Genomic DNA, 24,776 nt, shown 5'->3' on the forward strand with positions numbered 1-24,776 from the left:
AGATGCCAGTGACTAATAGGCACAAAGGATGCCAAGCCCTTTCCTAGTCTGCATCTTCACCCAGGGCCAGTCTCCTTGGCCATGGAGTTGGAAAGCCTTTCTTACATTTAGGAGATCCATTGAACTGTGTTTCCTTCCTCTGGATTTGGGGGGCCCTGACCTATTGGAGTTACAGCCTTACCATGGCCCATGGCTCCACAGCAGGCTGGATCTTACCACCCTGCTGCTAAGCTCTTTGTCTCATAGCCCCAGGATCTGGAAACAGACTGGAGGGTCTGACAGCCTTAAAGACCCCCACTCACTCCCCAGCTCTCTGGCACTGGCCCTTGGCTCTTTCAGGAATCTCTTCCTTCCACTAGAGACTGTCTGAAGACCAAGCAGCTTCGCTGATCCCTTCGTTCCCCAAGTATTTATTGAGCACCTCTAATGTGGGATTGTTCTAGTCAATAAGGATCGAAGATGGACCAAAATAAAGACCCTTCCTCCCGACAGCTCTATTCAACTGCTTGTAGAAGTGGAATCGGGGCCTCCACTCTGGGTCTTTGCTTACAGGCACATTCCTGGCAGGCGAGACTGAGGGGCCAGGGCCCCACCATGTAGGGGTGGGTGGGGATCCTGCGGTGTGTACTGCAGAGTGAGAGCGGACAAGACAAAGGAGAGCAGAGCAAAATGCTATAAATAAAGAGGGGCTGGGGGGAGGGCAACTTCACCAAGGTAGACCAAATAAGGCCTGGAGAGAAAGGAAGGTGATCTCTCTCCCCTGCTCTGCCCTCCCCTCCCCGGCATGGTGCCTGCTTTGTCTGGGCTCTGTCACCACCCTGATCAAGTGTCAGGCCCAAACAGGGGCCATTTGCCGTGACATGCCATCAGGAGTTCAGAGAAAAAGTTGCTAAAATTACTACCAGGAATGGGGAAGGAGGGGGTGTGCTAGGTCAAGTTAGAGTGGACCTCTGTATGGAAGAGGGAACTCAGAAAGGGGCCCCCAAACCCAGAAACGGGAGCAAATGTGGGGTAGGAAGAGGCAGGGGGCTTGGCCCCGGGAGAGGAATGAAGCATCAGCTTTTCTAAGCACATGGGAGAAGTCCACTGGGCTGAACACTCCTCTCTGCCCACCCCTGGAATCCTTGACCTTGGGGGGACCCCTACCCTGGCTCCACACGAGCCTGGGATTAGGACCTGGGCTTTGTGCCTGTCTCAGGTTTCCCTTTACAGACAGCTGTTGCTTCTTGTCATTCTTTTGTTTTCCTGCTAGCTCCAAAATCTTTTGTACCCCTCTGCACCCTGCCCCCACTCTCCACTTCAGAGTCTCTGTTTTCTGATAGACAGTGGGCAGCTGGAAAGGAAAGAGGGGGGAGGGTTGGGGCTGTGGCTGGGTCTGGCCCAGTTTAGGTTAGGGTCTTCAGGAAGGTGGGTCTGGCCTCCACGGAGTGTTTGCAGGGGTATCTCTCACCAAAAGGCAGGCCAAGTGTTCAGGCTGTCCTAGGCTCAATTCAGGCCTCCAGTCTAGCCTTAAAGCCAGGAGACACAGCCATGCCTGACTGTTGCCCATGGACTTGTCCTCATGGCAGGCCACCATACTCGAGGCCCACCAGGAGTCACTCAGGTTCAACAGTGGTATCTGTCAAGGACACCTGATGGGAGCAGAGGTCCCCAGGTGGAGGCTGATTGGTTATTCGAGCCAACTGTCAGCTAGATTGTTTTGTGTGTGTCCTGGCTAAGGGTGTTAAGGATTCTGGGAGGAACTGCCAAGTGGAGCTGGGCTGGCTCTAGGATCCGGGAGCTGGACTGTGGAGGGGAGGTGGATTAAATGGAGACCCTCCCCAGAGATGGAGCTGACCTGGGTTCCTTCAGTAGTCCTAATCACCATTGAGCTGGAGCCGGACTTAGGGTACCAAGGGGCTAGAAACTTCTGGAAGGAGAATGGCCAGGTATTGTGATGTGACATATCTGGACAAACTGAGAAGCAACATCCTGGAGTAGCCTGCTGGACACTTTGGTGTCTAGAGCTGGAGTCTTGCACTGCCCTCTCTCTGCGGGGCCCCAGCTGGGGACCCAGAACAAGCACTTAGGACCTCTGCTCTGGCTGCAGGCTTCCCCGGGGCAGTATCCTGTAGCCACCAGGCCTGTATCAGCCCAAGATATGGACAGCCCCTGTGGTTTACAAGGAGCAGATGGTAACTGATCAATGAGGAGCCCACAGGCTGAGTAATCACCTGCCCGCCTTCCCACGGGGAGAAGGGATTCTCTGCTTCATTCTTTCTCTCAGAAGCCCCACTTCCTTGAACAGGCCTCCCTGGCACATCACCTATCTCTCCACCACTACCTCCAACTATAAATGCACGTGAGTGCACACACACCTATGCATGTATACACATATATGTGTGTATATATACGTCTCTGCACACGCCTATGACGCAAAGCCTGAGCTATCTCCTAGAGCCAGTCTGAAGACAGAGCCCTGGTGTTTGTGAACTTGCCAGGACTGCCTCCTTCCCAACTTCAGCCTATCTCACCCTTGCTTCCCCCTAGCTGGGTCGCATTCGGTATTAATCCCATTAATCAGATGCTTTGCTGCAGGCCTAGTTCGGTGGAGACTCCAGAAGCATATGTGGTGTCTGACTCACAGGCATTGCCATCAGCTCGGGAAGCCACAGGTAACATACTGGAAACGAAGGGAGAATGGTCCAGGGCTACACGGTGTAGCCCAGATACAGAACAACCTAAGGGCAAAGAAGCTTTTATTCAGCATGAGCTGGAACCCTCAAAGCTTTCTGAGTGGGGACCTGAAACAGTGGCTTGAAGGGAGGGTAGGGCTTTGAGAAGCCCTGGGAATGGGGATGTGGTTAAGAATCAGAGCATGAGGGGTGCCTGGGTGGCTCAGTGGGTTAAAGCCTCTGCCTTCGGCTCAGGTCATGATCCCAGAGTCTTGGGATCGAGCCCCACATGGGGCTCTCTGCTCAGCAGGGAGCCTTCTTCCTCCTCTCTCTCTCTGCCTGCTTCTCTGCCTACTTGTGATCTCCCTCTGTCAAATAAATAAATAAAATCTTAAAAAAAAAAAAAACAATCAGAGCATGACCAAAAGCATGGCAGGCAAATGGCATGGCAAAGTTGTGAAGATTCAGATGACATAGGCCTGGTCAGACTCTGGGGACTCTGGAGCTTTAGGTGGGCCCACACTGTAGAAGAGGGGAGATGGCTGTTTGTGTGTGGAAGGCCTCCCTGTGCCAGCCCTTACAAAGTCTTACACTCACTTGCCAATTAAATTGCATTTTATGGTTGAACAACAGGGTTCAGAGAGGTCAAGATGTTTGCTGAAACTCAAGCAGCAAGTGTGGCACTAGGATTCAAACCCAGGTCTGTCTGGCTCCAGGGTACTTTCTACCCATGCTGCTATGTTTCCCAGACCAGCAAAATGGACAATATCCTGGAGGCAATGAAAATGACTAAAGCTCTAAACCTCGGACAGTCACTGTGTCATCATGATGGTAGAATTGAAGGGGCCAAGCGGGGGGATTATTGGGTGCTTCGAGGGAGAAGAGAGGCTAGAGACAGGGAGACTCAGAGGAAGGCAGAGTAGCAATCCAGGTTGGGAGGAGGGCAGGGCCAGCCGATGTGAAGTGGAAGGGGCAAGGCTGGAAGGGTTTCTAAGGAAAAAAGAAATGCCTCACTGAGAGACTGGACACAGAACACGAGGAAGGAAGACTCATGACCGCACCATGTTGGCAAGGATGGGAGTAGAAGCAATGGGGTCAAGCTCTTCTGCAGGCAGGAGGAAGGACAAAGTGTTTGGTGTGGGGCATGGAAGTACAAGTGAGGAAGACAGTTTGCATCCCTGGAGGAAGTTGGAATGGTGGGACTGGGGGGTTGGGGCTGGTGCCTGAGACCTACTGCCTGGGGTTTGGGGGGGTTGGAGGTTGGAGACAAGGGGAAAAGCCCCAGGAGATACTCATGGTGCAAAGATGGGAGATGGAAGAGAGGCTCACAGAGAAGGGAGAAGGCGCTCTGAGAGTCAAGGAGCATGAGGAAAGAGCAGTTTCCTAGAAATCAGAAGAAGTGTTTCAAGAGGAGCAGGTGACCACAGCGTCAGATGCCAAAGAAAGGCTCAGTGGCAGGGAGACAGAGAGGAGGAACTTGGGTGACGTTGGAGCAAGGACCTTCTGTAGAGTCACAGAGCAGAGCCAGGCTGCAGGGAGGTGTTAGGACAAGGTGAGTGGCCAGGCAGTGGAGGCAGTGGGTGGCCACCGTGTATTTGAGGAGCTTGGCAGTGAAGTAAAAGAGATTAGGCAGCAGCTAGGAAGGAAGAGGGTCAAGTGACATGGTCTGCTATGTTTTTAAGATCAGGCAATCCTGGGCGCCTGGGTGGCTCAGTGGGTTAAGCCGCTGCCTTCGGCTCAGGTCATGATCTCAGGGTCCTGGGATCGAGTCCCATATCGGGCTCTCTGCTCAGAGGGGAGCCTGCTTCCTCCTCTCTCTCTCTGCCTGCTTCTCTGCCTACCTGTGATCTCTCTCTGTCAAATAAATAAATAAAATCTTTAAAAAAAAAAAAAAAAGATCAGGCAATCCTGACCTCATGAAGAGGGGGTGATAAGAGGTGCCCTTATTTTGTCCCGCATTCCCTTCTGCATTTTCTGGTTCTGTTTTTCTATTCCTGCCTCTCTCTCTGGAAGCCTGGTGGTGGTGGTTTGGGAACACCAGGAGAGTTGGGGTACCCACTGCTGTAAGACGGGCTGGCAAGGGAAAGGCTCAGCCGACTCCTCATCATCTCCAGACACACTTCCCAAGAGCTCAGAGCAGAGCTTGGGGGCATCACTTGGGGCAAGTGAGCAAAGGGATGCACACATTACTTGGAACCTTCCAGCCCTGAGGGCAAGTGGTAAGCGACTTCCCCTTCCCCGGGAGGAGCCTGGGGAACTGGCTGTTGTTTTCTCCCAAGGGAGTTTTTCAGGGGCAGCAGGCAGCCTGATTGTCAGGTCACCTCAGAACCAGGGACCAGACTGGCGGCTGAGAGCTGGTCAGGGTCTTCTACCCTGGAAGCACCTGAGCTGGGGTCTTAGCTGCCCCACAGGCAGGAAGGAATGAAGGGCCTTCATCAAAGGGCTTTGGATTTACTAGATCAAAACAGCCTGAGCCATTCTGAGCAGGAAGAGTGGGGTAGGGGGAGCAAGATGGTGAGGTAGTTGGTTTGTTGGGAGTGGGGAAAACCCAGAGAAGGGTCCTTTGGGAGCCTGAGTGAGAGGGGCAGGCCAGGAGGTACCCCAGAGGGGGAGGGGAAGGGGCTGGCAGAGCTGAGGTTCAGCTGGGGAGTGAATAGGCCAAGAATGCAGAGAGAGAGGCAGAGCTGTGTGGCTCTGTGTCCTGGGGGGAGGCGACCTTGCCCCAAGGGCAGAGTCTCATGGCTCGGAGAAATCAGAGCAGGGGGCATAGTTTCCAGCCTGGCCTCCCCGTGCCTGGGCCCCTTGTCTCTGAGATTACAGTTTGGCTGCCAAGAGCAGCTCCGCGGGGGCTGTGTGAAACAAAGCAAAAAGCCCTTGTGTGGTACTGGGTTCCTAAGAATAGCTGTGGCTGGGCTCGAGGAGGTGTCTCCTGTGGCCTGCACGGCCTGAGTCTTGTTCTCAGAGGTGTCCCGATGCCTGGTGCCTGGTGGTGGTGATGTCTACTTGTTAGGGGAGTGGAAGCTGTCAGCCCACCCCAATCTCTGTCACCTGTGCCTGTCCAGCTTAGTTCTGAGGGAGGGCATAGCAAGGGGACAGAGGCAGAAGGAGAACCTGGTTCAGCATGCGTTAGGAAGGGGGGACAGAGGCCACCAGCTTAGAAAACAAGTCTGGTGCCTGAAGCTGAAGACTGTGGGGAACCCGGGAGGAGGAGAGAGGGTAGAGCGGGGAGCCCAGGAGGGACGCGGAAGTGGGCAAGCAGGGTCCACGTGAAGGACTTGTGGGAGTGGTGGCAGGAAGCAGATCAAGGCAGAGAAGTAGGGAATGTAGATGCAGGAGACAGAAAAGGCATGAGGACTGAGAATGGGCTGGAGAGGACCAGGGCCGGACAGACAGGATGGGGAAGGAATGGGTGGAGGTTAACAGAGAAGAGCAGATGGAAAGAGGAGAGAGAAAAGCGCTGAGAGACAATAAGCACTCCTTCAGAGACAGAGGGCAGAGGAGGGGGTGTCACACTCCTGGAAAAGCCTGGAAAAAAAGCCCTCAGAGGCCATTCCTATGAGATAACAATGCAGTTCAAATCCCTCCCTAATCTCTCCTCCTATTATTAGCCCTGTGCCTCTCAGAGAAGAGGCCCCAGGTTGCTGGGCTCTGTCCGTTCCCCCATGCCCTTGGCTAGAATTAGACAGCCGTGCCTGTGTGGTCAGTCTGCTAACCGTGGTCCTTCTGGCTTCTGGTAATGTCACTGTGGAAGAGCAAGGGCATGGGAAGGTCACTGCACACTCTGTGGACCAGGCAGTACCTACAAACTGAAAGGGGTAGAGAACCAGGACAGAGGCCTCTTTGTCCTCAAAGAGATTTCAGATTGATAAGTGCACGTGGCCAACATGCTCACAGGTCCAGAGTGACAATAGTTAACGTATGCAAAATAAAATTGAGGACAGAAAGGCAGGAGGAATGCAGAACTGTTGTCACTGAAGGCAGAGCACTGGGGCAGAGAGCAGGGAGGCTCCTGTGGATGGTAAGCTCCATGTAGATCCTGAACAAAGGGCTGGGACTTGAGCAACCACATTCATAGCCCCTGGCCGGTGCTGCAGGCATTCTGAAGGAAACAGGGAGCCTGAGTCTTCTCTTCCATTTACCTTTCTGGCCCAGCCTCTAGGGAACAAGGTTTCAGAGCTTAAACAAGGAGTAGTGACCTCCTCGGTTTTTAAGCAAACTGGTGTGTGTTGCTATTTCCTTGAACCTGCTGTTTCTTTCTTGTTCAATGAGTTTATTTTACCTGTCTCTCTCTCCCTCCCCTTTCCCTGCCTCTTGCCTCTAGTCTCCCTAAAGTTGTTTGTTGTTTCATATTTTAAATGGCCAAAAGTTATTATGTATATTTTTATCCTGAGCCCTTTAAACTCTGACAAATTGAAATAAAATAATACATGATGAATAATACACCGAAGAAGGTGGACAGCTGCTGTTCTCTGTTCCTCTGAGGGCTCCGATTGCTCCTGCTGGGTAAGGGACATAGATGAGATTCCCTGGATCTGATTCAGGGCGAGGGTGGAGGGAGCTCCTCTTCCTTCCTTCTCTCTTTCCCTCTCTCTCTCTTTCCTTTCTTTCTTTCTCTCTCTCTCCCTCTCTTTGTATAGTCTTCTCTCTTTCAAATCTCTTTCTTCTTTCCTCCCTTCCTTTCTCCTTCTCTCCTTTGTTCCCAGTGATAAAAGTAACACTCATAGGGCGCCTGGGTGGCTCAGTGGGGTAAAGCCTCCGCCTTCAGCTCAGGTCATGATCCTAGGGTCCTGGGATCGGGCTCTCTGCTCAGCCAGGAGCCTGCTTCCCTTCCTCTCTCTCTGCCTACTTGTGATCTCTGTCTGTCAAATAAATAAATAAAATCTTTAAAATAAAAATAAATAAATAAGTAAATAAAAGTCATGCTCATGACTTCGAACATTCAAACAACGAATCTTCTATAAGGCAAAAGAAGCAAATCCCCCTCCACCATTCACAGTACCATTTCACAAATGTGACCATGGTTAGTAGTTAGAGGGTATCCATCCAGACCCTTCTATGTGTATGGATAAAATATACATTGAGATTTTTTTTAACTAGGATATACAAAAATTAAATGGTTGTAGTTTCTGGAAGCATCTCAAGCCATGAATGATTCCAGGGGTTTCTCCTCAAGTAATTTGTATTTGCATGATTACCAGAGTCTCCAGAGGCTAACCGGTAATCAGCTCTCAAAAATGAACCAAAGTGGGATGCCTGGGTGGCTCAGTTGGTTAAGCAGCTGCCTTCAGCTCAGGTCATGATCCCAGCGTCCTGGGATCGAGTCCCACATCAGGCTCCTTGCTCAGCAGGGAGCCTGCTTCTCCCTCTGCCTCTGCCTGCCATTCTGTCTGCCTGTGCTCGCTCTCTCCCCCTCTCTCTCTCTGATAAATAAATAAAATCTTTAAAAAAAAAAAAAAAATGAACCAAAGTGAATTTTAAAAGAACTCAAGGAGGCTGGTAAATGATATTTAAGAGGATGCTGACGAACATCTGGTTTCTGTCCCAGCTCTTCTTTGCCCCTTGAACATTCTCCTCTTAGGAGAGGGGAGCACTTGGACAGAAAGACTGTACTTGGGGGCAAAAGGGATAGTAGGAACATGGTGGCTTCTCAGGTCATGGGAAATTATCCTAGTACATAGCAAAAGCTCTTATCTGTATCTGTGTACAAGACTTTATTTTCACACAATGACATTGACATGATAATGTCTCACTATTTCGCTGGCAAAGCCAATTCTGAAATGTCTTATTTTTCACGCTCAAAATTTTATCTGGTCATTTTTCTGTTTCGGGCTCTGTAACTTATCCTTTAGCTCACATTTGTACCTGTCCTTTGTTGTGGAAGTTCTGAGGTGGTCTTTAGCCAAAAGCCAATCAAAAGTTTTGTCCAAGAGCCCAGTGTAGGGATGCCTGGGTGGCTCAGTCGGTTATGCCGCTGCCTTCGGCTCGGGTCATGATCCCAGGGTCTTGGAATGTAGTTCCACATGGGACTCCCTGCTCAGCGGGGAGCCTGCTTCTCCCTCTGCCTGCTCTGCCTGCTGCTCCCCCTGCTTGTGTTCTCTCTCTGACAAATAAATGAATAAAATCTTTTAAAACAAGAAAACAAGAGCCCAATGTAGTTGATAACTCTGATGCAGGCCTGGGGACGACCGCTGGGGTAGCATAGATGGCTGCTTTCCTGGTGTAAAAGCATAAGCCCAGAAGCATCTGAAAACCCCTGTTCTCTACTCTCCCCCTGCTCTGTGCTGCTCCCGTGGGCCCTCACACGTCACTGCAGATGCCAAACTGAGTCAATACTTCTGCCTCTGCTTTCTGACTTCCAGGGACTTACCTTATGCCCTGGCCAAACAAAGGGAAGAAAAATGAATAGAAAAAAAAAAAAGAAAAGAAAAGAGAAAGCAAAGACAGTTTTTATGGGCCCTAACAGAACAAGGTCAACAGGAGAAGGGCCTGAAACATGGAACCATCCTGTTGTGCAAACAGGGAATGTGCACATGGACAACTGAGGTGGGAGGAAGGCTTGAAATCGAGAGAATGGACGGTGGGAAATGAAAGTTCAGGGAATGGGGTCTGCAGCCCCTCAGGATATGGGTGAGCCTTAAAAAGGCCTAGCCTCCCTGGGGAGTGCAAAGGATCCTGGGGAGGAAGGTATGAGGGTGACTTGGTTCTCAGTTCTGGGTCCATTTTCTCCTCTACTACACCTTGTCACACTAGCAGGGGCAGTCCTGGCCCTGATCAGCCTCCACATAAGAGGCATCGAATGAGCTCTGGCTGGACTCGGGAGTCTCAGCATCCAGTTATCCTTGTCCCTGTGCAGTAGTTCCAGAAACTTAGCTTCTATCTTGTTCCTAAGACTTGGGCCCCACCCTGTGCCACAGTCTGGTAACTGAGCCCTGGTCGTGCTCCCTCTGCCAGACGTCCTGTTTTGGTAACTCTCTTAGTTTTTCTGGCTCCTATCTACTCAGGGATTAGATTTTTCCCTTAACCTTCAGCTGGGGGCCTTTTTTCCTGCTAATAAAGAGAGACAACCTATCTTAATATCTGAGAGAATAGTTTTGTAATCAAATAGACTTATGTTCAAAGACCCTAGCTCTCCTATAGACCAGCTGTGTGACTTGGGTGAGTTACTTAACTGCTCTGAGGAAAAAAAAAAAGTATCATGCAAAGTCTTATGACTCAAAGTGTGATCCAGGGACATGGGAGCTTGTTGGAACTGTAGAATCTTGGGCCCAGCCCAGGCCTATTGAAACATAACCTGCATTTTAACAAGACACCCCTCCCCACCCCATGATTTAATGCATATTATTGTTTGACAAGCCCTAATTTAGAGGAGGGAGCACAGACTTTGGAACCAGGGAGATCTTTCTTTGAACCTCAGCATTAAACCTCAGCTTTAGTGTAAAATGTGGCTGGTAATATCTACCCCATATGTTTGGCTTAAGGATCCTGTATATGGAGTTATTTTAAAAATTGGTTACAGCCATTATGGAAAAGAGCACAGTTTCCCCCCAAAATTAAAATTTAAAACTAAAACTATCACATGACCCAGCAATCCCACTTTTGAGTATATACCCAGAGAAGAGGAAATCAGCATCTCAAAGAGATATTTGTACCCCCATGCATTATTTCCAAGTGTCAATCCATGGAAACAACCTAAGTGTCTGTCAACAGATGAATGGATAAAGAAAATCTGATTCCACACACAAGGAATATTATTCGGTCTTTATAAAGAAGGATATCTTGTTATTGTGACAACATGGGTGGAACTGGAGGACATTATGATAAGAGAATTAAGTCACAAAAAGACAAATACTGCATGATTTCATTTGTATGTGGAATCTAAAAGGTTGAACTCTTAGAAACAGAGTATAATGGTTACCAACAGCTGGGGATAGGGTGGGGGAAATGTTGTTCAAAGGATACAAAATTTCAGATATACATGGTGTAAAAGTTCTGGTGATCTGATATGTATCAGATGCTTATAGAGAACAATACTGTGTCATGTACTTGAAATTTGTTAAGAGAGTACATAGTCATTGTTCTCATTACCACCACCCCCCAACCAAGAAGAAAAAGGTAACTATATAAGGTGGTAGATCTGTTAATTAGCTTGACTGTGGTAATCATTTCACAAAGTATATATCTATCAATATATGACATAGTACACCTTTTTTTGTTTTGTTTTGACATCATTTACATTTATTCAAAGCAACCCAAAAAAGAATCCGTAGCTAACTATGGCTACATTGTCCATTCTTAACAAACCTATCTCATTTCTGATGGTTAAACTTTGAGTTTCACTTTGGGAAAGTGTGTTGGGAGTGCATTTGACTGCTCTTTTCACCTCACATTCTTTTCCTTAATATTACACATAATATATCTTAATACATCTTTAATACATACAATTATTGTTCATCAACTACACCTCAGAAAGCTAGGGGGAAAAAAGAAGTTATGGGGTGCCTGGGTGGCTCAGTGGTTAAGCATCTGCCTTCCGCTCAGGTCATGATCCCAGGGTCCTGGGATTTAGCCCCGCATCAGGCTCCTGCTCAGCTGGCAGCCTGCTTCTCCCTCTCCCAGTCCCCTTGCTTCTGTTCCCTCTCTTTCTGTGTCTCTCTCTGTCAAATAAATAAAATCTAAAAAAAAAAAAAAAAAAAGAAGAAGAAGTTATAGGCACAACTTCCAACAAACAGCAAACGCTTGATGAGTGGTATCTTTCTTTCCACTAGGCTGTGTGGCTTTCCAAACCTCTTCTACTACCCTCTTGTTTGAACATCTTCCTGACTCTGTTTCAAGGATGAACTCCTTTTATAGGCTTCTGGGCCAGTCTGGGCTTCCTCCCAGCATCCACAATAACAACATCCTCCAGGATCTACCATATCTCACTGGGCCCCATATAGTAATTCTCAGCTCCTTGCAGTCTCTCTGTTTGGCTGGGCCACTTTTCATCCCTGCATAATTACAACAGCACCTTGACCAGTCTTCTAGCTGCTCATTTCACCAAGTGGCTGGCTGGCAGACTCGGTTTTCTAAAGAAGTGTGCACTTCCTACATATTTGTCATTTGTAGAAACTTCCAGGGTCCATGTTGTCTCTGAGACAAAGCCTAGGCTCCTCTTATAAAGACAGTTTATAAACTGGTCACAGATTATGCCATCTCATCCCTTCACAGCCTCCACCTCCAGGTCGGACCGGCCTACCAACAGCTCCCTCACCCCAGGCTGGGCTTTCCTACTTGGAAAGGCAGGAGGTGGGGACTCTTCCTGTCTGCCCTTCCAGGCACAGCTCAGGTCCTCCCCACTCCTACCAGTCATCACATGGTGCAGACCGCAGCATGAACTACCAGGACAGAAAAAGACCCGTGAGGGGTGAAGACTTGTATCTTCTATCCTGCTGCAAGATTCAGTTCTGTGCATCACAGTTAACATGTCAGCCGGTCCCTGCAGGCCCCCTCCCCCCATTCCACCCTGTCCATGATGCTGTGCAGTGAGATGCAGCTGCTCACCCCCATGACCCATTCTGTGCCCATACTTAGCCATGTTTGCGACTCCATGTCTTTAATGGTTTGTTGGTTGCCATTACAACTTTGTTGAGTAGAGGGTTTTGTTTTGTTTTGTTTTTCAGCTCTTGCAGTTAAGTGTTCTTCTATTTCCCAGTTTGTCTCTACATAGTTGCAGAAGAGATACAACATCTGTTATGCTTTTGTGAAGCAAATTAAATGAGCCTTCTGCATTTACAAAAAAAAAGTCTTTTCTGTAAAATACCTTCCAATTGAACAGGGGCTGTTTCTGAAACATGAAAACAAGCAAAACTTTGTTGAAACTCTACAAGTACAAAAATGACACCCAAAGTGTCCTACCCAATCACATCAACTATTTTTTTTTTTAGATTTTTTAGATTTTATTTATTTGACACAGAGAGAGAAATCACAAGTAGGCAGAGAGGCAGGCAGAGAGAGGGGGAAGCAGGCTCCCTGCTGAGCAGAGAGCCCAATGCAGGGCTCCATCCCAGAACCCTGGGATCATGACCTGAGCCGAAGGCAGAGGCTTCACTCACTGAGCCAACCAGGCACCCACATCAACTATTCTTATATCCCTACTTCTTTCCAAGTAGAGAATGTGTGTGTGTGTGTGTGTGTGTGTGTGTGAGAGAGAGAGAGAGTCCTCTTTATGGCTGCTATGTGTACATACAATATGTACACAAACTTATGTTCTATCAGTGAGCATTCCATATTTCTACAATCTTAGATTTTATCATTTTTATGACTACAGATATTCCACTATATCTGTAAAATGGAGACAATAATATTATTGCCAATCTTACAGGTTTGCTTTGAGGATTAAATATATTCAGTGATAATTCAAACATGGCTATGCTGCAGAATCACGTGGAAGGCTTGTTTAAACACAGTTTCTTAGGGGGTGGCCTCAGAAATTCCAATTCTGGGGCACCTGGGTGGCTCAGTGGGCTAAAGCCTCTGCCTTTGGCTCGGGTCATGATCCCAGACTCCTGGGATCGAGCCCCGCGTGGGGCTCTCTGCTCAGCAGGGAGCCTGCTTCCCCCTCTCTCTCTACCTGCCTCTGCCTACTTTTGATCTGTCTGTCAAATAAATAAATAAATAATCTTAAAAAAAATTCCAATTCCATAAATTAGTTACGGTCCCAAATTTGCAAACCTAATGTTACTGGTTTGAGGATAACACTTTGAAAGCCACTGAATTAACACATGTAAATGTTCAGAATTGTGCTTGACATATAGAGGAAGCTATATCAATACATGAAGCTATGGGGCTAGTTTTTGCTATTTTGAGTTAGAATATGAAAATTTACTTGTTGGATGTTTTGTTTAAATTTCTTATAACCTCTTTATTGAGATATAATTCATATATTACAAAATTCACCCTTTTACAGTGTACAATTCAGTAGTTTTTAGTGTTTTTGAAGTTGTATAACCATGACCTTTAAGTTCAGAACATTTCGTCACCCCAAAAAGAAACCTCATACCTATTGACAGTCACTCTCCAACCCCCTCTGTAGGTTTTCAAACTTAGAATATCTGTAAACAAATATATATGTATACATACACACATGTAAACATATATACATATATAAATATTTATACCTTTCTCTTTTTTAATGATTTTGTCAGAACAGATGCCAAGAGATAGATTCCTGAGTCAATAATTATGAATATTTTTATGTATGGTGTGACGGATAATTTTACATGTAAACCTGAGTCACTAGGTACACAGATATTTGGTTAAATATTATTTCTGGGTATGTCTGTGTGGGTGTTTCCAGGTAAGATCAACATTCGAATCAGTAGACTGAGTAAAGAAGGTTGCCCTCCCCAGTGTGGATGGACGGGCCTCATTCAATCTGTTGAGTCCCAGAACAGGGCAAAAAAGTGGAGGAAGGGATTGTGGTCTTCTGTCCTCAGACAAGAACTTCCACCATTGGTGCTCCTTGGTTTTCAGGTCTTTGTGCTAGGGCTGCTGCTGTACCACAAGCATTCCTGAGTTTCCAGCTTACAAATAGCCAACTGCAGGACTTCTGAGCCTCCATAACTGTGTGAGCCAATGCCTTCTAATATCTCCAATTGGTTTAGTTTCTGAAGATCCCCGACTAATACATAGAGCTATTCTTTGAACACATTAGTTCATAAATAGTCTCTTTCCTCCCCGCTATTGCTTTTTATTTTTAGCATGTTGCTCATTTCTTATACTGTTCCAGTGTTCTTACGTTTGTGTCAACAGATTGCGAGGTTTTTGGGGTCAGAGGCTGATTTTCATCTCTCTCTGTCCCCAGAGATGCTGAAATGGAACAGAATATCCAAGAACTATGGGACAATTTCAGAAGTTGTAACACATGCATAATGGGAATGTCAGAAGTAGAACAGAGAGATAAAGGAGAATAAATACTTGACATAATAATGGCTGAGCATTTCCCAAAATTAATGACAGAAACGAAACCAAACCAAACGTGAAACCTAGAAAGATCAGAAAAACACTTAGCATAATAAATATCTCTCACTTTCACACACACACAACCCAAAACCAAAAAACAAACAAACAAAAAAACTCTATACTGAGGCATATCATATTCAAACTGCAAAAACCTAAGACAGAAAAATCCTGAAAGAAGTCAGAGGGGGAAAAAAAAGAGAGAAAGAGAAAAAAGTCTTTTATCTGTAGGAATGGAGAATGGATAGGAATTACAGTGCATCAAATGTTATTAATGACTGACAGTGTATGGACTTGCTGAAAGAAATAGAAAACAATAAATTTAATGATCTCGTGTTCTGGCCAATACTTGTTGGTTGAATCCTGGAAGAGTTTTACAAAGATTTACTGTACTGTTAACTCCAAGATTTTCTTATAACAAAAAGAATGACTGGCAAGTACTTAATTATCAAAACCAAAACAAAGCAGCATAATTTGTTTCCTCACTGACATCATAATGCATATGAACAGATTAATTTCAAATTTCAAGGAAAAAAAAATCTTATTTGTGACCTAACAGGACAAGTATGAAGATTTATGTTGAAATGGCAACTTTTCAGGATGCCTGGGTGGCTCAGATGGTTAAGTGTCTGCCTTCAGGTCAGGTCATGATCCCAATGGTCTGGGATCAAGGCCCACATCCTTTCCGCTCAGCAGGGAGTCTGCTTTCCCTCTGCCCGCTGCTCTCCTTGCTTGTGCTCTTGCTTGCGGTCTCTGACAAATATTCATATATATATATATATATATAAAGGCAACTTTTCATAATACAAATCCTGACACGTTGTACAAAAATTATTAATAGAATGAATAGGTTATCAAGGCACTCTGAGCTTCCACATGGGCCTGAAGCAGCAAACCAACGTTAAGAGGCATAGGGACTGGATACAACTCATAACCATTCTTCCCGAGTCCCACAAAAAATTTAGAAACCAGTATCTTCCCACCCTGGCTGAGATATGCGGGTTATTCCTTCCTTAATTCCAGAAGACAGTTCCAAGTCAGGAGATCTCATTTCTTAGTCAGAGATCAGCTCGCCCTTGGCAGGACAAATTCAAGACCATTATCAGCCTCTGCAGGGTTTACATCCTAAGGCAGGGGATAGAAGAAATTAATACAGACTCAATTCACTTTACCAGCCTGTGAGAAGCAGGAGTGAATTGACGTATTTTGAAATATGGAGAAGAGAATGAAACAAGCTGGATTTGGACCAAGTTCTGCTGTGGACCTGTGTGATAGGGGCATGTCACATAAATCTTAACTGGCTTCCTCCTTTGTAAAACGCACTTTCACGTCCCCAAACGGGTAGGGGTGAGGAGTGTTGGGAGTGGCACATGGGAGTGGCACAGGGTCTCCTCCGCACACCACGAGGAGGTGAGAGTGGATGTCCTGGGCGTCCGTTTGTAATCTACCTCGGGGCTTCTCTGGCCAAGGCTCAGAGACCGAGTGACCTCTCCAGTGTCACACAAGTCTACTGACACAAAGTCGATCCAGGGCCCTTGCGGTCTGTGAAGGATCTCGCGCGGTCTGTGAGGAATCTCGCGCGACCTGCATTGGAGCAGCGGCATGCTACCGCGGATCCGTAACCCAGCCACCCCAGAGAGAAGCCGAGGACTGCCACCTAGCGGTCAGTTGTGGCCACGCAAGGCAGAGTAATGAAAAAGACTGGGTACGGCGGCATCCGGGAAGCCAATACGTTCTCAGTCGGCTCTGCAAACGTCTTTTTGCCATTGGGCCTTTCTAATTGTCTATCAGTCACTTGGCTAGTTTTATATTGGTTTAGCTCCAAAAATTCTATACAATCGGCTAATCACGCGTCCATTTCCACGAGCATTTTTACGTCATTAGATCGCACCCTAAATCTGACGAAGATAGTCAGTTCTTCCATTCTATTGGCTGGATGTGGCTCCAATCCCGCACATCCTGTTCGGGGCGGAAGTGAGATATCACTATTCCTATTGGCTTAGATTTCCAAGCGGCTGTTGTCTATCAAGTCTATCGCCCAATGTTAGCTCAGAAAGTACCGCCCCGGAAGAGGCAGGCTTTGTGAAGATGGCGGCGCCGGGTAGTCCAGTGAGTTTGCTTCCTCGCGTTGCTATTGTGGGATTTTCCTACACCCTCAGCTGCCCTGGGCAAGTTATTGGCGCGAAGGAAGGGAGTGATGAAAGGAAGCAGCCTGCTTGGCACAGCGGGGCGAGAGGAGGAGTAGGGTGACGGAGGTGAAGCTACCGCTTCTCTTAGAAATGTGGAGGATTGGCCGGCTTTGAAGCAAGTCTGCATGTGTACTGGAGTGGGAAAGTCGGAAGAATGGGGTGTCTGAAGGAGAGTGTTTTCCACCCCTCCAAATCTTCTCATAATCCCGAGGAAAGAAGGGCTTTTATTTTCTCTCTCCCTCTCACAGGTGGTGCTGGAGTCAGACCTGCCAGGTGCTGTCACACTTTTGAAGAACCTTCAGGAGCAGGTGAGTCATACCACCCCTTTGGGACGGGTTAGTGAAAAATTGGCTTTGGTTTTGTGTGCTTCACCTCCAAACTGTGGTCGTTTGAAGGCATGTATTGAATGATAGCAAATACTTTGAGAGCCAAGTGACTTAATGAAAACCTTTTCAGACTAGAATTTAAAGTAATTTCTGCATCCAAAGCAATACAGAAAACTCCAAAAAGAAGTCGTCTGAATGATTTTCTTTTCTATTATATAGCTAAGGAAACTAGTGCTGGGAAAAGTGGTATGATTTGCCCTTAGGGTACCTAGGTGTACTGGTTGAAAGTTCATCCAGTACCGATAAAGGTACAGCACCCTTCCCCCCACCACTGGCCCAGTTCCCATCCCTTCCCCCATGGTTTGGTACGATGGTTTCTGTAGCTTTAAGAAAAGGTGGAAAGTTTTTTGCACTTTTTGATGAAGTATCAAAAACCATCTCTGCTATACTTTCCCAGAACTGAAAAGAAAGTAGTGCTACATTTCAGGTAATGTTGCTGATGATTTTTAGGCGTCATTGTTTAGTTTATGCCCTTCATAGGTCACAGAGATGACTTAGGTGTATTCTCCTCAGCTGTTTTATTTGAACTGATTTCAGGTGATGGCTGTAACTGCACAAATACAAGCTCTGACAAAAAAAGTTCAAGCTAGAGCCTATCCTACAGAGAAGGTAAGACATATTTGAAGAGGGGAAACTGGGTGGCTCAGTCGCTAAGCGTCTGCATTTGGCTCAGGTCATAATCCCAACATCCTGGGATCGAGCCCCACATCAGGCTCTCTGCTCAGAGGGAAGCCTGCTTCTCCCCACCCACTCCCCCTGCTTGTATTCCCTCTCTCTGTCTCTCTAAATAAATAAAATCTTTAAAAAAAAAAAAGACATATTTGAAGACCTAATATCCTCTGTCTTGTTTTCCACAGTTCTTTTATCATAGGTTTATTGAGTGTCTTATGTGTCCTAAGTGTTAGAGCTTGGAAGATGAGTAAGATCCAGTTTCCGTGCTGAAGTCTAGTGGAGAAGACAGATAAGAGCAATATGTTTGAGCAAGAGCAGTCACTTCACAGTGCCAGAGAGCAGAGGAAGTGAGGGAAGGCTTCTCAGAAAAGATGGATTATGAAGAATAAATAAGAGTCCAGGGAACAGAAAGAAACAGCATGTACAAAGGCACAGAGACCTGAAAGCATGGTGATATCCTGGGGAAGGAGGTCCTTTAATGTGGTTGGCTATACAGTGTGTTGGGGGATGGGACGGGGAGTAGGAAATAACACTAGAAAAGTAGTCACTCTCTGGGGCAAATAATACATTCTATATAAATAAAAATAATAAAAAAAGAAAAGAAAAGTAGTCGCTCTGTGAAGAACTTTGTAGGCCATCTGAGGATTTACTACTGTTATTTCCTCTAATCTAAGATGCCATTCACTGGGAACATACCACTTATTTTGTATACTTAAAATGCTGTCTGTTAATCTATAATTTAGCATTAAGATATCATTGATTAAAAGATACATCCTGACTTCAGAGATGTTAAAATACGGAAATGGTGTGCATATTCAAATTGAAATATGGTAGGGCGCTTATGTGGCTCAGTTGGTTAAGTGTCTGCCTTTGGCTCAGGTCATGATTCTGGGGATCTGGGATCAAGTCCTGCATTGCTTCGGGCTCCCTGCTCAGCAGGGAGTCTGCTTCTCCCCCTTCTGCGCACTCTCTCTCAAATAAATAAAATCTTTTTTAAAAAATTGAAATATGGTAGTTTTCAAATTAAGGTCTTGTAGAACCTTTTTAAGGATCATTGGATGTGAAGTAGTATAGAAGGAGGGCTCTGGGTCATTCATACCTGCTTGAACTGGAAAACTGTGGTATTACCTGTTTTATATATTGAGTTTTTGTTCTAAGGTATTATTTGAGCAAAAAATTCTATAGGTCAACAAAAGTATGGAATCTCTATGGTAGCTTATTAGTAAGAGACATTGAAGGATTTATTTTTCCCTTAAGTAGGTGCCACACCCAGTGGAGTTGGAACACAAAGTGGGGCTTGGACTCGTGACCCTGAGATCAAGACCTGAGCTGAGATCAATTAAAGATTTTATTCTTTTTTTTTCCCCAAGATTATTTATTTGAGAGCGAGTACACAAGTGGAGGGGAGAGGGAGAAGCAGACTCCCCACTAAGTGGGGAGCTTCATTCAGCCTGGATCTCAGGACTCTGGGATCATGACCTGAGCCAAAGGCAGACGCTTAACCAACTGAGCCACCCAGGTGCCCCTAAAGATTTTATTCTTAAGTAATCTCTGCACCCAGCATGGGGCTTGAACTCACAACTCTGAGATCAAGAGTTGCATGCTCCATTGACTGAGCCAGCCATGCACCCCTACAGCTAATGGAATTTTTAATATATTCCGTTTTTGCCTTTTCTTTCTCATCATGCAGTTTTGTTTTTAGCTATTTTTATTTTTTCATCTTTGTGTTTTCTTTTTGTTGTTTTTTCTATATGCTTGTCACTCAGTTTGAACTTTAGAATGTCCAAGCTCATCAGAAGAACCTGCTTCTCAAATTCTTGGCTAGTTCTGCACTGCCAGCGTATTTATTAGATCACTCACTAGAGCGGCACCTGGCTGGCTCAGTCAGAAGATCACATGACACATTACCAAAAAAACCCCAGAAAAAAAAAAACTTATATTAAATCACTATATATTTACTCATTGAACAGATACTTAGTAACTTACCTCTCAGGACCAAAACCTTATGAGGCGCTTTACAGGTTACAGAGTGCTTTCCTCTTTTTTATTATATTTAAGCCTCATAATTATTTTTTTGGGAAGGAAATACTGTATGTGTTATAAATGAGGAGACTGGGGTCATAGGGTTAAGTGACATACCTATTTGACTACCAAATGCCTGATTCAGAACTTAAACTCATTTTGTTTGTCTTTAAAATCTTTGCTCCTCCTCCTGTTATCACACTAGTGCTGATCTCAAGAGCTTTGCATGTTGGTTTAAAGATACCTAGAGCTTAGATGTTAGGCTGAGTTTGAATCCCAGCTCTACTCCTAATACTTTGTAGTCATAGGTAGAATATGTAGTCTCTCTGAAATAGTCTTCCCAGGGCTGTGGACTTTTACAGTTCCATTTTATGTCATCACAAATTTTTTTTTTTTTTTTAACTTAAGTCTGCTCATGTGTTACTTTCTCATATGTAAAAGAAAAACACCTATAATGTTTGCTTGATTTTATGACTGTAAATATAACATGTGTTTTAATTTTAGAAAGTTTGGAAGATGCATAAAACCACAAAAGGAAAATTTTTAAACAGTGTAATCATAATCTGAGATAACTTCTGGGGTATATGTTTGGAAATTTCTTTTATTGTAAAAGTGGTAAATGCTTGATGGGAAAATGCTTTCACAGTGTGCACACTCCATTTCTTCCTTTTCCTCATCTCCATCCCCAGGGGTAGCCGTTGTTAATAGCATGTTATCTTCCACAGATTTTTCTCTGTATATAAAATGTGTGGAGGCACCTGGGTGGCTCAGTCAGTTCAGTATCTGACTTCAGCTCAGGTCATGATCCCAGGGTCCTGGAATCGAGCCCTGTATCTGACTCCAGTCTCCCTCTCCCCTTCCTCGCGTGCACGTATTTTCTCTTTGTGTGTGTGTGTCTCTCTCTCTAATAAATGAGTAAAGTTAAAAAAAAAAAAAAAAGGTAAAATAAAATGTGTGCCTCATACTTAACCTGCCTTAATTGGAAGCATATTATAGTGCAGAAAGTGTGCTGACATGGAATTAAGTCCAGTTAAGTCTATATATGTAGATTATTGTTTTTAACTATATTGCATAATTCCATTGTATGGGGTTAAAATGAATAATTCTTTTCATTAAATTAACTTAAGATTCAGCACTGTATGGAGACAGTTTGATTATCAAAATTCAGAGGGCTCCTGAAGGGTAGAGGCCAAGGATGCTACTCAACATCCTGCAGGGCCCAGACAGCCTTCCCAAACAAAAAATTGCCTCTTCCCAAATGTCAGTGGCTCTGAGGTTGAGAAACCATGTCATTGTTATTTTGGGGGCTGCTTTATTGATTTTTCTGTTCTTACTGTCTTCCAGTAATTCTTTCAAGTTTGTCTTTGTCATGTTAGCATAGTTGTTGCTGGGGCCATTTAAGGTAGAGTCACCTCCTTAAGACTACTCCAGATACCTTACAGGAACTGATTGGGAAAAACTTGAACTTGGAAAAAATTATCCTGTTTAACCTATGCCTTCCTTCTGATTTTCTAGCTAAAAATGAATTTGCATCTCTTACTCTGTTTTTCACCTCAGGGTCTCAGCCTCTTGGAAGTAAAAGACCAGCTACTGCTCATGTACCTTATGGATTTGACCCATCTCATCCTGGACAAAGCCTCAGGAGGGTCTCTTCAGGGACATCCTGCAGTTTTGAGACTGGTGGAGATTCGCACGGTATGATGCACTTGGCATCTTAGTGTTCTAGGTTTCCACAGCCTGAACTCTAGGACTGTCACACAATAGCTCTCATTTAAGTGGGTGTTTCCATGATTAAGTGAGGAACCAAATGAAAAAACTTGTTTTCTCATTCATTTGTTCTAGTTTGTCAATATTTCGGGTTCCTTATCTGGCCACTTAATATATAGAGAGACTCTGATGTATGTTTAATTTTGGGAAGGGAATGTAATCCTACTTAATCACGTTATAGGTTTTGGAAAAGCTTCGTCCCTTGGACCAAAAACTGAAGTATCAAATTGACAAACTAGTCAAGACTGCGGTGACAGGCAGCCTCAGTAAGTGGCAGAAGCTATGAGGTTATGTGGGGACTGTCATAAATTTCTAAATCTTAGAAAATATTTTGGGTTTTTTATTTCAGGTGAGAATGACCCACTCCGTTTTAAGCCTCATCCCAGCAATATGATGAGCAAGGTAGGGAGTTGGATTATCCCAGTTTTTCTGAGGACTCTTAAGCCTGAATGAGCCTCGTGGTGATCCCAGATCTCCTGGGATTCTCTTACTACTGTTGACTCCCATCTTGTGCCTTAGAATTTAGAGTATGATGTTTTCTTTTCTTACTTTTGTTTATATTCCCACCTCCCCAGGCTACTCTAGCTTTGGTTTTTCTTATTGTCTAACGTTTCCTAAGTTTATGGGCATTTTGTTCTTTTGTAGTTGAGCTCTGAGGATGAGGAAGAAGATGAAGCTGAAGAAGGCCAATCTGCAGCTTCAGGGAAGAAATCTGCAAAAGGAACGGTTAAGAAATATGTTCCACCACGCTTGGTTCCAGTACATTATGGTATGAACTGTGACTGCTGCCTCCTCAGCATAAATTGCGTTTCTCTTTCCCTTTTCTCTGTTCTGGGATAACCCTTGCTGATTTTTATTTCATAGATGAAACAGAAGCTGAGAGGGAAAAGAAACGTCTAGAACGGGCCAAAAAACGGGCATTGAGCAGCTCTGTCATTCGTGAACTGAAGGAGCAGTACTCAGATGCTCCAGAGGAAATCCGTGATGCTCGGCATCCTCATGTTACTCGCCAAAGTCAAGAGGATCAACACAGGTCTGAGTCCTTGCAGTTGGAAATTGTTTTCTACATCATAGAAAGCTGTCCTTATGTTTTGGATGAATGCGATTAAGTCTGGTACCAAGGGAACTCACATTGTAGAGAAAGTGGAGTGAAAGACTGATGGTTTTGTTTCGTTTCATTTCTTTTCTTTTCTTTTCCTTTTTAAAAGATTTTATTTATTTATTTCACAGAGAGACTGTGAGAGAGGGAACACAAACAGGGGGAGTGGGAGAGGGAGAAGCAGGATTCCTGCTGAGCAGGGAGCCCGATGCGGGGCTTGATCCCAGGTTCCCAGGATCATGACCTGAGCCAAAGGCAGATGCTTAACAGCTGAGCCACACAGGCACACCCCAGGCTGATGGTTTCTAAGAATGAGGGGGGTTAAGTACAGAATAGAGAAAGAATGTTTTTTTCTTCCCAACTGTTTAGGCTGAACAGATGCTATAGGAAGAGGAATATGTGCAGTTCGTCCACTCTATGGGGCTTAGAAATTCTGTATTTTGCTATCACAGTTCTCATTTTTGTTCAGAAGGCAATGAAGTCAGATTTCTAAAATGGCATTGGGAGTGATAAGTTCAGGGAAGAAAAGCAAAAAAGCAACTGTATTACGAATACAGACTCACCAATTTTGCCTTGGCAGCAATCTCTGTTGATAGATTTGAGTGAAGGGGCCCATGTAGGGAATCCTGTTTGTGAAGGTCAAGTAGAAGAGGTTTCTAGTATAATAGCTTAAGTATTCTTGTGGATGGACTGTGAGTTCATTTCTAGGGAAGAGGGAAGTTCTAGCATAAAGAACATTTCATTGAAGAAGCACGATACTAGACATCTGGTTTGCTCTTAAATACTCCATTGACTTGCTGTGAAATTTCTTGAGAACTATATGAGCAGGGGGTGAGTAAATACCTGGTCCCAGGTTTTTGGCTGCAGCTTTCTGTGTGTATGGACTAAACATGTTGTAAACTGTTTCTGCGTCAGGATTAACTATGAGGAGAGCATGATGGTGCGTTTAAGTGTCAGTAAACGTGAGAAAGGACGGCGGAAACGGGCAAATGTCATGAGCTCACAACTCCATTCCCTCACACACTTCAGTGACATCAGTGCTTTGACAGGAGGAGCCCCTCATCTTGATGAGGTGAGGTTGTGGGTACAGTGGTGGGAGATAGCCTTCTGGATTTCAGCCAGGTGGATGTGGGGCTCATTACCATGTGGAATGCAGGAAGGGATGCTAACCCTTGAACGTACACCACCATTCCTTCACTTCTCCATCTGTCTCCAGGATCAGAATCCTGTTAAGAAGCGGAAGAAGATACCAAAGAAAGGTCGGAAGAAAAAAGGTCAGTTAATGGCTAGGACTTGGTGAAGTGCAGGGTGGGCAGTACAGATTGGGATGTCAGCTCTCCGGATTTGCCCTCCTAGGTCTCACCAATCCCTCTAGTATCTCTTCCTGACTGGGCATTCAACTCTTCAGAGGTGGGCTTCGTTAATTCTTTGTCAAGCTGAAAATCAGCATCATTCACAAACAAGATTTCTGGATTCTGTCTCTAAGATCCCACAGTTTGTATGCAGGCTTCCTTCAGTAGAACTGTGGTAGTACCACTTGAAGGAACCATTATCATGGTTCAGTTTCATTCCTACTTATAGTCTTTTGTCCTGGGAAGATGCAGAGAGTACTGCCCAGGGGACCCGCCCTTCCTGAGCCCTTCTCTCTAAGTGTTCTTTTTTTCTTGTCCCCTCGGCTTTTCCAACTGTCCTTTGCCTCATTCTTGGTTTCCCTTCCTTTCAGGTTTTCGGAGGCGGCGGTGATTGTGGGTGTACATGTTTATCTTGTATTTGTTGTCTTCCTGGGATACTCCTAATTTCACTGTATGTAGGTTTTTTTTTTTTTTTTCCTTGAAATTCATTGTTCGCTCTGGACATATGGAAAGATCTTTATTAATAAAATTGATTTTACTTATGAATTGAAGCCCCTTTTGCACATGTATTGTATGTCTGGACTCACTGGGTGTGGGGTATTTTTGGTGAGAGGGTGGTAAAAGGGAAAGAGGAAAAA

The 24,776-nt window shown here is 45.3% G+C and overlaps 1 protein-coding gene across 1 annotated transcript; it reads left to right on the forward strand.

The window, feature by feature from the left end:
* Positions 1–16,717: 16,717 nt before the first annotated feature.
* NGDN (neuroguidin) lies at positions 16,718–24,689 on the forward strand. The gene is made up of 11 exons (XM_032343859.1): positions 16,718–16,760; positions 17,089–17,148; positions 17,764–17,835; positions 21,478–21,615; positions 21,869–21,953; positions 22,037–22,089; positions 22,333–22,456; positions 22,552–22,720; positions 23,702–23,858; positions 24,003–24,060; positions 24,510–24,689. The coding sequence occupies exons 1-11, from the start codon at positions 16,740–16,742 to the stop codon at positions 24,527–24,529; spliced, it is 957 nt and encodes a 318-aa protein (XP_032199750.1). The 5' UTR covers positions 16,718–16,739; the 3' UTR covers positions 24,530–24,689.
* The last annotated feature ends 87 nt before the right edge of the window (positions 24,690–24,776 follow it).

The sequence above is a fragment of the Mustela erminea genome, chromosome 5 (genome assembly GCF_009829155.1).
Source record: "Mustela erminea isolate mMusErm1 chromosome 5, mMusErm1.Pri, whole genome shotgun sequence".
Classification (NCBI taxonomy): domain Eukaryota; kingdom Metazoa; phylum Chordata; class Mammalia; order Carnivora; family Mustelidae; genus Mustela; species Mustela erminea.

Bases quoted from the DNA above. Each gene is read 5' to 3' on its own strand.
- NGDN (XM_032343859.1), top strand. From the start codon at position 16,740: ATGGCGGCGCCGGGTAGTCCA. The intron at 21,954-22,036 runs GTAAGTGGCAGA...TTTTTATTTCAG, and splicing joins TGCGGTGACAGGCAGCCTCA to GTGAGAATGACCCACTCCGT. The intron at 22,090-22,332 runs GTAGGGAGTTGG...GTTCTTTTGTAG, and splicing joins CCAGCAATATGATGAGCAAG to TTGAGCTCTGAGGATGAGGA.